We start from the raw sequence: 12,706 nt of genomic DNA, 5'->3' as shown, positions 1-12,706 counted from the left end.
CACTCTACTAAAAACTGTATGCTTATTGTGATATTAAGGATTCAAATGGCAATGCTGTCTGTATCCTGTTGGATAGATAAATACCTGGAAGAGAACTCAAGATGTCACATCTGCAATGCAGGGGCACTAACCCTGAGAATCCAAAGTGGCCTAGTTTTTAAAAATACTACCTATGGGTCCAAAGTAATAGTACAGGGGCCACAGTGATAGTACAGAAGGTAGGACATTTGCCTTGCGTGTGGCCAACTTAAGTTTGATCTCTGACACCACACATGTTCTCCCAAGCATTGAGTAATTCCTGAGTTCAAAGCCATGAGTAAACATCACTGGGTGTACCTCCCTGCCACCCCCATCCTCCACAAAAACCAACAAAGGAATAGTACAGTAGCTTAGAGATTCTATTTTTGGAACCATGAGTGGGTATAGTCATGAGTTCAAATCCCTGATGTTCCACATGTGCTGAGTGCAATTCTGGCAGGTCTGCTATTTGAGCTAGCAGACTTGGTTTTTGCAGTCTCTGACTCTGCAAGAAGTTTCTGAAGGCTTTGCAATTAGGTATGTGTGAGTGCTGTAAAAATGGGTATAAACCCAGAGAGTCCCACAAACGGAAAAGATGGGCAATCACCACCACTAGGATGTGCAACCTCTGCTGAGCACATGTGTGAACTCCAGCAACCCTTGGCAAGACAAGCACAAACATAAATCATGTGCCTCAACTAAAGAGTGATCCCGAGAGCAATACGTGTGCAATCACCACAGCTAAAAAAGTGCAAGCCTCAGAAGCAACACAGTCAAATGGGCTGCAACTTGATGTGCAACTTCTGTTGAGCATCATAATTAAAAATGAGGGGCCAGAACAAAAGTACAGCAGGAAAGGCCTTGAAGTCAACAACCTAGATTTGATTCCCAGCACCACATATGGTCCCCTAGGCACCACCAGGAGTGATTCCTGAGTGCAGAGCCAGGAATAAGCCCTGAGAATGGCCAGGTGAGTCCTCAAAACAAAACAAATTACAACAACAAAAGAATTAACCTCCTTATTTTAAGACAGTTTCAACAAATCAGAATAAAATCTTTAATTTTTTTTTCAGCTGGTAATCCATGAAAGGAATATCTCAGTAGAAATGTAAGGGCTCTTTGAAACTGTTTTGCTTTCCATTGTATGTCTCAAACTCAACCATGAATAACTCGTAAATCATGGTACCTTAATAAAAAAAATAATGCTGTTTTGTTTTCAAGGATTTCTTAAGGAGCTCTCTAAAAAAAAATTCTGATCATGGGGCTGGAGTGATAATAATACAGTGAGTAAAGTACTTGCCTTGCACACAGGAAACCCATGTTCAATCCCCAGAACCCCAAATGGTCCCCTGAGCACTGATTCCTGAGCAGAAAGCCAGAAGTAAGTCCTGAGCACTCACTGCTGAGTGTATCCCCAAAACAAACAAAGAAAAGTAAAAAACAAAAATAAGTACCCTCCTCCCCCCCAAAAAAACCTAAAAAAATTTTTACTTAGTTTGAAATGAACATAAGTGAGATAAGGAGAAATATTTGTTATTATATACTCACACAAATGTTACAAGTATACATTAAAAGTTTCAGAAAAATAAGCAAATTGATAGCACATATCAAGAGCCACAACAGTATTTCTATTTTTCTACTTTCCTATATTTTTAAGTAACTATAACTAGATTTTATGTAATGCTCACCAATAATAAAAGCTTTTGTTTTTTGACAGAAATTTTATAAAAATTTTTATCAATGAATCTTTAAAGTGTAAAGTAATAGCAAAATAACGTAACAAATCAAGCATCTACCAGTAACTATAGTACATTCACTAAATCTAATATTGTTTATATTCTAAATTATAACCTTCCATATTTTACACAGCTTCCATAATCACACAGCTTTTTTTGACATTATTTTTAAATTAAGGCAATGTGATTTACATAGTTATTCACAGTTGAGTTATAGGAGCATAACATTAATATCAATCCCTCAACCAATGTCTCAAAGTTCTCTTGCACTTTGTCTTTAATATAAGCAGAATTTTAAAAAGCTTCAGGGCAAGAGAGACAGCTCAGGAGGCTTTGTATCTGCTTTGCATGCAAGAAGCCTGACTTCAATTTCTGGAACTACATGGTCCCCTGAGCACCACCAGGAACAACCCCTACGCAAAGAACTGGGAGTAGTTCCCTGACCCCAGCACCATGGGGTGTGGCTCCAAAACAAAACAAAGGTTCATAAAATGGTCATATCCCATTTTTTAGCCAAAAAAATTGGTGTAAAATTTTGTAGTGAGATGTGGTATAGAAATGCTAAAAAAATTATCTGAAATGAAACAAGAGTGAGCCCATACATACTGAATGCACACACCAAAATTCAAAAACAAAAAATAAACACTTCAATTTAAAATATAGGCAAAGAAACTGAATAAAACGTTTTCCAAAGACAGACAGTTAACAAGCACAAGTAGAGATGTTCCTCTTTCAAGATAAGAGAAAATAAGAAAAAATTATAATAGCAACCCCATTTCTGACATACACTCAAAAGAACTGAAAACAGGGTCTTGAAGAATTGTTTATAAGTACACATTCACAGCAGCACTATCCCCAATAGTCAATGGCAAACTCAACAAAAGAATCCATAAATCAATGAATGAAGAAAATGTCATAAATGCATGTAGCACCGTAGCACTGTTCATCAATTTGCTCGAGCAGGCACTGGTAATGATTCCGTTGTGAGACTTGTTACTGTTTTTGGCATGTTGAATACGCCATGGGAAGCTGCCAGGCTCTGCCATGCGGGTAGGACACTCTCAGTAGCTTGCTGGGCTCTCAGAGAGGGACGGAGGAATCGAACCTGGTTCAACTGCGGGCAAGGCAAACGCCATACCCACTGTGCTATTGCTCCAGCTCATCATAAATACATAAAATTAAGTATCACTAGTAGTTTTGAAAAGGAAATCTATGGTGAGGAGATAGCTCAGGGGACAGAAACACATATCTAGATACACAAATCCCTGTATCTAATCCCCTACAGGCATGGCCCCCAGAGCCACACAAGGTGTACTTTGGAGGACCCCACCATCAGACCACTCAGTTGGCCAAGTTAGCATGGAGTGCCCTCCAGAGCGCTTTAGTGCTGCTTGGAAGCATCCTCTGCTCCAATAGAGAAAATTCTGCAATATATTACAACATAGATGAGTCTTGAATACGTAGTGCAATATGAAATAAGTCCACTTTGTACAGTTCCACTAATATGTGGTCCTTTGAAGAGTCAAAATCATAGGGACATTACATAGAATGGAGACTGCCAGGGGCTATGAAGAAGGGAAAATGTGCAATTAGTTCATGAGTACGGAGTTCAATTTTACACAAAGTAATGGAAACAGGTGTTGGTGTTTATTGCATAACAATGTAAATGTAATTAATATCACTGAAAGAAATTTGATGGTAAATTTTATGCTATTATCCATGTATATCTCCATAAAAAATACAACATTTTAGTAGTAATAATATTCTCAAATGTATACCAAGATACAAATACAATGATAGTTATTTTTAAATCAAAGATAATAATAATAATAATAATAATAATAGTAAAATACCTTGCAGTTCTGTAGTAATCGTATGAGATGTTCAAAGCAATTGCTGTTAAGGAAAATGGCCTGAAGAACAGGTCTATCCATACAATCTAACATGGCTGTGATGGTATCTACAAAAAATAAAAACAAAACCATTCACTTATAAAGTGAAATACCAGGGTCACAGAAATACTTACTTTAGGGCTGGAGCGATAGCACAGCGGGTAGGGCGTTTGCCTTGCACGCGGCCAACATGGCCGACCCGAGTTTGATTCCTCTGCCCCTCTCGGAGAGCCTGGCAAGCTACCGAGAGTATTCGATATGCCAGACACAGTAACAACAAAGTCTCCAATGGAGACGTTACTGGGCCCGCTCGAGCAAATCGATGATCAACGGGAGGGAAAAAAGTTATAGATTAAAGTTGGATTTTTCAGTTGTCATACTAAATTATTTAGGAAATAACAGGAGGAAGCACTGTACCACTATAGCACTGTCCTCCCACTGTTCATCAATTTGCTCGAGAAGGCCCAGTAATGTTTCCAGTTTGAGACTTGTTGTTACTGTGTTTGGCATATTGAAAACGTCACGGGGAGCTTGCCAGGCTTTGCTGTGCAGGCGAGATATTCTCAGTAGCTTGCCAGGCTCTCCGAGAAGGGCGGAGGAATTGAACCTGGCTAGGCCGGGCTGGCTGCACATAAGGCAAACGCCCTACCACTGTGCTATCGCTCCAGCTCCAAGTGGAAATAGTAGATGTCAAATAATTTACTATCGACAAATCTGTGACTGCCAACAGGTTTCCATTCTACTAATGGTTTTTAAAAAAATGTACCTGTAAAATCATACTGTGAAAGACAAGTGCTAAGATTTAATTTTTTTTATAGGAGGATATAGAGTAGAAAACAAAATTTATACTTAGCACTTTGAGAGAAAATGAAATTTAATTCTTTATTAAAAATATTTAACATTTTACATGTAAGAGTGATAAACACTTCCAATATATTTACTACTTTCTTTACAATTATCATGCTCAGATAAAGCCAGCCTACCAAAGTAATATCTGCATTCAAAAATCAAGATACATTAGAAAAATCAAGACACACAAAAAAAATCAAGATACATTTGTCATAGGTAATATAACAGTGTTTAAAAGAAAAAAAGGCCAAGGGCTACAGTGCCACCCAGCAGGTCAACCTCTGCCTGCTGTACCTGCGGGGGGAGTACATCAGCAGCCTGATGGTGCCTTCGGATTTCCTGATAGGCAAAAATTGCTGCTGTGCCTCTGGCCAGACCCCAATAACTTGGGATTAAGTTTCCCGATAAATTCAACAGTCAAAAGTACGTGGGAGTCAGCTCAGCTATACAAGCTCATTTATTGGTCTTGCTTCAGAGACCCATAAATAAATCTCGAAAGAGATCAAAAGCAGGTCATTTAAGCACATTAATTAATAACCATGATTCAGAGACACACAAATGAATCTTGGAAGAGAGCAGCAAGCCACAGAGATGCGTCTGGACCCCTAATATTTGAAAATTTTAGAATTCCAGGAGTGCACGGCCATTTTTGCAGCCTCATGACACCTCATACTATGCACAGCAAGCAATACAAAGTAAATTATTTAGCATCTACCTAAGAAGCAGACTGGGGGGGTGGTGGTAAGATTCTAAGTAGTGGTGGTGGGAAGGTGCAATGATGGTGGGATTGGTGTTGAAATACTGAATGTAAACAATTGTGAACAACTTTATGAAAATAAAATAAATTTTTTTTAAATTAAAAAATAAAGTAATGCGGAGTTCATGCCTGCTTCAATCAGCTTTAACAGTGGCTGAATAAACAACAGTACTCCTACATAGACCTTGTGCTGCACTGGATGAGAATAAAAAAGAAAGAACCATAAAAAGGAAAAAAAAATTTTTAACATACATACACTAGCAATACAGCCTTACATCAGGAAACAATAAAAGTCTTAAAACATTAGGAGTAAGTTCTGAGTGCAGAGCTAGGAATAACACCTGAGCATCTCCAGGTCTGATCCCTCCACAAAAAGCCAAAAAATCAACCAACAAACAAACTCAGCCTAATCCCTCAATGAGTGAAGTGAGTCAGAGGGAGAGGGAGAGGAAGAGGGGCAGATACAGGATGATCATATTCATTTGCAGGATAAAAAAACATAGTAGGAGACTAATGCTCAAAGTCAATAGAAATGAAAGGCAGAATAACTGGTCTTTTGTCGGAAGCTTGCCACAGAGGAGGAAGGGGAATAGGACAGGGAAGGGACCACTACAATAATGATAGGGGAAAGTGGTCACTTTGGATGAGAGCTGGGTACTGAAATAAGTTAAAGTGCTATGTTTGCAGTAACAGTATCGCAAACCTGTTGGGAACTAAAAAGATAAAGGAGAAGGATGGACGGGATAGGTAGTTTAGGGAACCAATCAAGCCAGAATGCTGGCACCAGAGGCGGAATGCTGCCCCAGTGGGCATCCTGTAACTGCACTATCTCTGCTTCCTCTCCTGGAACAATCTTTCTGCAAGAGAAAGCCCAGCACAAAGATCTTTGTCCTGATAAACTAAGGCCTCAGGATGTGTAAAAGTCTAGACTGGATAAATTTAGACAGGCACCTGACCAAAGACTATTGTTCTTCTGAAGATTACTGGTTTCTAAGCAATAAATATTGTACATAGAGGACAGACAAGGTTCTTAGTCTATGCTTTTTCTCTCTTCTGTCTTTTTAATTCTCAAAGTTTCCCTGCTTCAGGCCTGTTCACCTGGGGCTGGTCCCCAGCACAAACCACAGTGCCTAAAAGGAAAGGAGGTGAGGGAGCAGGAGCAAAGCTAGGGATATTGGTGGAGGGAACAGAACACTGGTGAAGGAACTGGTGTTCAAACATGTGAAAAAAAAAAAAGTTGCCCAGGGTTGAGGAGTGAAGGTACAGATATGCAAGAGGCCTAAAGTTTCCCAGCAAAAACAGACCCAATCAGAAAAACTCCAAGACAATATAATCAGAACATAAAAACCATAGAGCAAGACTGTAAGATCAGATTATTTATAACAAGCAATATAAAATAAATTATTGAGGGCCTGCGATGGGGGCAGGCTTAAGGGGTAATTGGGAAAATTGGATATAATGGTGGTGGGACAGTACAGTGGTGGTGGGCATGGTGTTGGAATATTGAATGTCTGCAACAAAATCATGAGCAACTTTATAAACCACAGTGTTTATATATAGTGTAAGGGGAAAATAAAATTTTAAAAATAAATAAATAAAAGCTGCAAGATCAAAGAAGGAACTTAAATACAAAGGAATTCCGGTAAGATTCATAGCAGATCTGTCAAATGAGATCCTACAGGCCAGAAGAGAATGGTGGGATATAGTTTAAAATAAAAACAACAAAAAACAAGGGAAAAAAAACCCCTCACAACTCAATGAAATGAACACCTCATCAAGATAGATTACCATTCAGATTTGAAGATATGCAAAACTTCATGAACAAACAACACTTCATAGCATTGATAATAGTTTTATAAGAAATATTAAAGCAGCTTCTTTAAAAGGCAAAGCAAGCATCTCAACATTTCACCATTAAGTATTGCATCCACTCATGATACTAATGGTCGATCGCTATTAGATGAAGAAAGCTCTATTTATTTCTAGCTAGCTAAGGATTTTATACTCTTTAAATAATAAATTAACATTTGAGTAATTTTGACTGTTCTTTCTGCATCTATTCACGTGATTTTCTGGGGGAACAGATATAAAAACTTTTTAATTTTACCCAATGCAGATACCTAAGTATTACCTATAATATAATATTAACATAAACTCAACATTTCCTTCTAGGTTAAAACACACTTTTATACTTTTATACGACTATTCAGATTTTCCTTTAATTAAAAAAAATTGGAGGGGTTAGGGGCCACACCTAGTGGTGTTCAGGACTAACTCCTGGCTCTGCGCTCAGGGATCACTGCTGGTGATACTCAGGAGACAATATGGGATGCTAGGGATCAAATGGGGTCAGTTGCATTCAATGCAAAAGCCCTACAGACCATACTATTTCTCCAGCACTTCCTTTAAATTTTTTAATTTCTCCCCTCTTCACTATTGCTAAAAAGTATAATTAATATAATCCTCCCAGGATGAGAGATGTATGCTGAAAGTATAAGATCGAACATGATTGCCACTCAATGCCTCTTTTGCAAACCACAGCACCCAAAAGGAGAAAAAGAACAAAAGGGAATACCCTGCCACAGAGGCAGGGAGGAACGGGGTGAAAGGGGGATGGGAGAGATACTGGGATCAGTGGTGGAGAATGGGCACTGGTGGAGGGATGGGTACTCGATCATTGTATAATTGAAACCCAAGCACAAAAATTTGTAAGTCTACAACTGTACCTCATGGTGTTTCAATAATAAAATTTTTTTTAAAAAATGATTTAAAAAAAAAACTTTGGGGGCTAAAGCAATAGCACAGCAGGTAGGGCATTTGCCTTGCATGCAGCCAACCCGGGTTCGATTCCCAGCATCCCATATGGTCCCCTGAGCACTGCTAGGGGGGATTCCTGAGTGCAGAGCCAGGAGTAAACCCTTTGCATCGCTGGGTGTGACCCAAAAAGCAAAACAACAACAAAAACCAACTTATTCTAGTTCATGTAATTTTTAAATGTATTAGCATAGAATTTTATATATGTATATATTAAATTATATAAATTATGGACTGGAGCAATAGCACAGCGGTAGGGCGTTTGCCTTCCACGCAGCCAGCCCGGCAAGCCGGGTTTGATTCCTCCACCCCTCTCGGAGATCCCAGCAAGCTACCAAGAGTATCTCGCCCACACGGCAAAGCCTGGCAAGCTACCCGTGATGTATTCAATATGCCAAACACAGTAACAAGTCTCACTATATGGAGACGTTACTTGGCCCACTCGAGCAAATTGATGAACAATGGGAGGACAGTGACAGTGATACAAATTATATGTTAGGGGCTGGAGCGATAGCACAGCGGGTAGGGCGTTAGCCTTACAAGCGGCCAACATGGCTGACCCGAGTTGGATTCCTCCGCCCCTCTCGGAGAGCCCGGCAAGCTACCGAGAGTACTCATATGCCAGACACAGTAACAACAAAGTCTCCAATGGAGACGTTACTGGGCCCGCTCGAGCAAATCGACGATCAACGGGAGGGCCTTTACCTTTTTTACCTTATAATTATATAATTTATCTCATTCCCCAGACCCTGAAAAAGCCTCCAATACGGCAGCGTTGGTAAAGACGAGTAAGGAGAGGCTGCTAAAATCTCAGGGCTGGTCGACCGGTTCAGCCCTTTTGGAAAGCAATATGGGCCATTCTCAAAAAATTAGAAATTAAACTCCCATTTGACTCAGCTACTGAGAATATCTCGCCTGCATGGCAAAGCCTGGGAATATATCCTGGAGAGACAAAAGAGTATAGTAGAAAATACATCTGCACTCATATGTTCATTGCTGCACTGTTTACAATAGCCAAAATCCGGGAAAAACCCGAGTGTCCCCAGAACAGATGACTGGTTAAAGAAACTTTGGTACATCTACATAATGGAATACTATGCAGCTGTTAGAAAAGATAAAGTCAAGAAATTTGCATATAAGTGGATCAACATGGAAAGTATCATGTTAAGTGAAATGAGTCAGAAAGAGAGAGAGAGACATAGAAAGATTGCACTCATCTGTGGAATATAAAGTAACAGAATGGGAGACTAACACCCAAGCATAGTACAGATGAGAACCAGGAGGTTTACTCCACGGCTTGGAAGCCAGCCTCATATGCTGGGAGAAAAGGCAGCTCAGACAGAAAAGGGAATACCAAGTAAAGGGTATTTGGTGGACCAGCCTGGGTTGGGATATGCGAGCCAAATGTAGACTAGAGATCGAACACAATGGCCACTCAATGCCTCTAGTGCAAACTACAACACCCAAAAGGAAAGAGAGAACAGAAGGGAAAGCCCTGCACAGAGGCAGGATGGGGTGGGGGGGATGGGGTAGGGGTGGTGAGAAGGATATTGGGATCATTGGTGGTGGAGAATGGTCACTGGTAGAGGGATGGGTATTCGATCATTGTATGACTGAAACGCAAGCACAAAAGTGTGTAAGTCTGTAACCGTACCCCATGGTGATTCACTAATAAAAAAATTTTTTTTAATTATAAAATAAAATGAAATAAAATCTCAGGGCTGGTATGAATGGCACCTGCTTGAGTAAATCAATGAACAGTGGGATGACAGTGATATAGTAATACAGTGATTAGCATAGACTTATCTTCACTACTTTTTAATTTGTAATATCTGGTCTGGAGCGATAGCACAGCGGGTAGGGCGTTCGCCTTACAAGCGGCCAACATGGCCGACCCGAGTTCGATTCCTCTGCCCCTCTCGGAGAGCCTGGCAAGCTACCGAGAGTATTCGATATGCCAGACACAGTAACAACAAAGTCTCCAATGGAGACGTTACTGGGCCCGCTCGAGCAAATCGACGATCAACGGGAGGGCCTTTACTTTTAATATCTGTAAAGAAACAATTTTCAAAAAAAGATCAACTTATGATTTACAAGTCTGTTGGATTTCAGAAGTTTAGCTTTATTTATCTATAATATGTAGTCATCAAGACCTCCAGAATGAAAAAAAATTATTTCTCTCAAATGTTGGATACAAAGAATCAGAGGGAGGAAAAAAAATAGCTAAGGCTATTAGAGAACTAAGCTTATGATGTGGAGGTTAGAAGGAAGAAAACGTAGGGCACTCTGGTGGTGGGAACTGTGCTAGAACAGTGTATAAATGAAACTATCATTAACAGTATTTTTTTCTTATTTTAATGTAGGAGTATTGCTATTTATTCAGCCATTGATTAGGCTGATTGAATTGGGCATGAACTTCACTATCATCAACAGTATTATAAATCACAGTACCTCAATAAAAACTGGCGGGATCAGTTAAAATGACTTCTTTCTAAAAGGGAAACTACAGGTGGCGGAAAAATCACACAAACAACTGAAGGAGCTTGCAGACAGAGACAGATATATATATGTCCAGAATGGCACAAAATACGGTAAGACAGAGCACTAGGAAACCCAAGTAGTATTACAGGAAATAACTGTGACTTTGTAGCCACTGAAAATGTATACCTTTTCATATATATTTATTGCAGTGTCTTGAAATAACTTGTTCTCATCTTTCCCTTGAAAATATATTAGCTACAATAGTTGGGCTCTTTTTATTTAATGAATTAAAGTACACATAACAAGAGTTTCAGTAGCACTGTCCTCCCATTGTTCATCAATTTGCTCGAGCGGGCACCAGTAACATCTCCATTGTGAGACTTGTTACTGTTTTTGGCGTATCGAATATGCCATGGAGAGCTTGCCAGGCTCTGCCGTGCCGGTGGGGTACTCTCAGAGGGGCGGAGAAATCGAACTGGCTGGGCCGTGTGCAAGGCAAATGCCCTACCCACTGTGCTATCGCTCCAGCCTTTTTTTCTTAGATGCTTTTTTTCAGATAAAAAAGGGAGAGAAAACTGAAGGAATATTTACCTTTAAATTAGGTCAGACAGAGACAATCCAAGACTTGCTAAATGTAGTAAAGTATTGTGAACGACTTTATAAAATACAGTTAAATTTAAATAAAGAAAGAAAGTAGGGTGGACAAATGCTCAAGGGACCATAGGTGGCACCAGGGATCAAATAAAACTGGAATCAGCCACATTAAAGGCAATCAACTTAACCCCTGTACGATCTCCAGCCCCTGGATTTCTTTGAAGGTTGATGCTTCAAATTGATTAAAACATTCCAAAAAAAGGTGCAGAAAGACTCAATTTTGTTATTAAGGCAAAGATACTGTAGACAAAAAAAATTCTGTAGGTCAGCATTATGACTAAAGTGGTAAAGCACATGACTTGTATGAGCAATGCCATAGGTTCAAACGCCAGGACCACATGCCCCCTCTAAATAGCCCTGGCACTTACTAAGTATGACCTTGGTAGCTACCAAGCAATATGCCTTTAGCATCACCAGGTGTGGACCCCCAAATCAAACAAAACCAAAAAACAAATTTTATTTAATTAAAGTAAAAATCTAAATGGTTATAGTGTCTGAATCAATCAATATCTGGCCTTGTATTTAAAATAATAGACTTGCATTTCAAACCTAAGTTGGAAATATGAAAGGGAAAAAAAGACGCAGAAAACAAAATATAATACATATATGTAATACTTACTCAGCATTTTTATCTGTAGGGCTATGAACCGGTTTTCCCACTGCCTTGACCTCTTTTGATTAGGTAAAGCAGAATGGTCTGAATTTAGCAATTTAAAAAAGTTCTCCAGAATAGTGCTGGTTTCCACTTGGCGCTGGTCAGAGCTGCTAGTGAGAAGGATATGTACGACTTCTGTAAGGCACTTCAGAGTAAGTTCTACCTTCCTACTCACTTCTTCAGGATTTCCATCCTCCCATGAATCACAATCTGCCAAAACTCTCATAAGAACTTCCATGGTGGCAGGAGAAATTGCTTGCAGAGCATTCCTCTGAAATACAAAACAATAAAATCGAAACCAAATTGAAATTGTTTGCAAAAAATAAAGAGAATAACCTGAAAAGACAACTTTTTCCTTAAATGAATCAAATTTGACAGAGGCTGTTGGTGACCTTTCTTCCCTCTTTTTGTTTTTTTGGCCATACCTGGCAGTGTTTAAGGTTTACTCCAGGCTTAGCACTCAGGGTTCACTCTTGGCGGGGATCAGGAGATGATAACTGGTTCCAAGGATCAAACCCAGGTTGGCCGCATGAAAGGCAAGTGTCTCACCCACTGTACTGTTCCAGCCCTTGAAGTTGCTACTGTCTTAACAAATATTAAATATACATTTCCTCACTACTAACAGAACCCTAATTTTATTCATATAATCTTCACCCTTTGCAGACAATGTATTCCCTTGACACAATTCTGACCAAAAATACATGGCAGTACACTAATAAATGAATTATCACTATGCAAATAAAAAGAGAAGAATCTTTTGTCACTGACCCTTTCATCTTTTCCTATCATCACTCTGACATGATGCTTAATATCAATCATGAGGAGTCCAAGAATTAAAATGGCCTACTAA

General features: G+C 39.4%; 1 protein-coding gene across 5 annotated transcripts in view; it reads right to left on the bottom strand.

Moving 5' to 3' along the window:
* The window catches only part of NBEAL1 (neurobeachin like 1), a 174,807-nt gene that overhangs the window by 97,260 nt on the left and 64,841 nt on the right, over positions 1–12,706 (bottom strand). For all 5 annotated transcript variants that reach the window (XM_056111674.1, XM_056111676.1, XM_056111677.1 and 2 more), the window contains exons 9-10: positions 11,821–12,127; positions 3,608–3,714 (exon numbers count right to left, since the gene is read on the bottom strand). In XM_056111674.1, the coding sequence (XP_055967649.1) occupies positions 3,608–3,714; positions 11,821–12,127 (414 nt within the window). The remainder of the gene's footprint in view (positions 1–3,607; positions 3,715–11,820; positions 12,128–12,706) is intronic.

This window comes from Sorex fumeus, unplaced genomic scaffold, assembly GCF_029834395.1.
Source record: "Sorex fumeus unplaced genomic scaffold, SorFum_2.1 ptg000014l, whole genome shotgun sequence".
Taxonomy (NCBI): domain Eukaryota; kingdom Metazoa; phylum Chordata; class Mammalia; order Eulipotyphla; family Soricidae; genus Sorex; species Sorex fumeus.
Note: the sequence above shows the minus strand (reverse complement) of the source record. Positions and strands in the feature narration are given on the sequence as shown.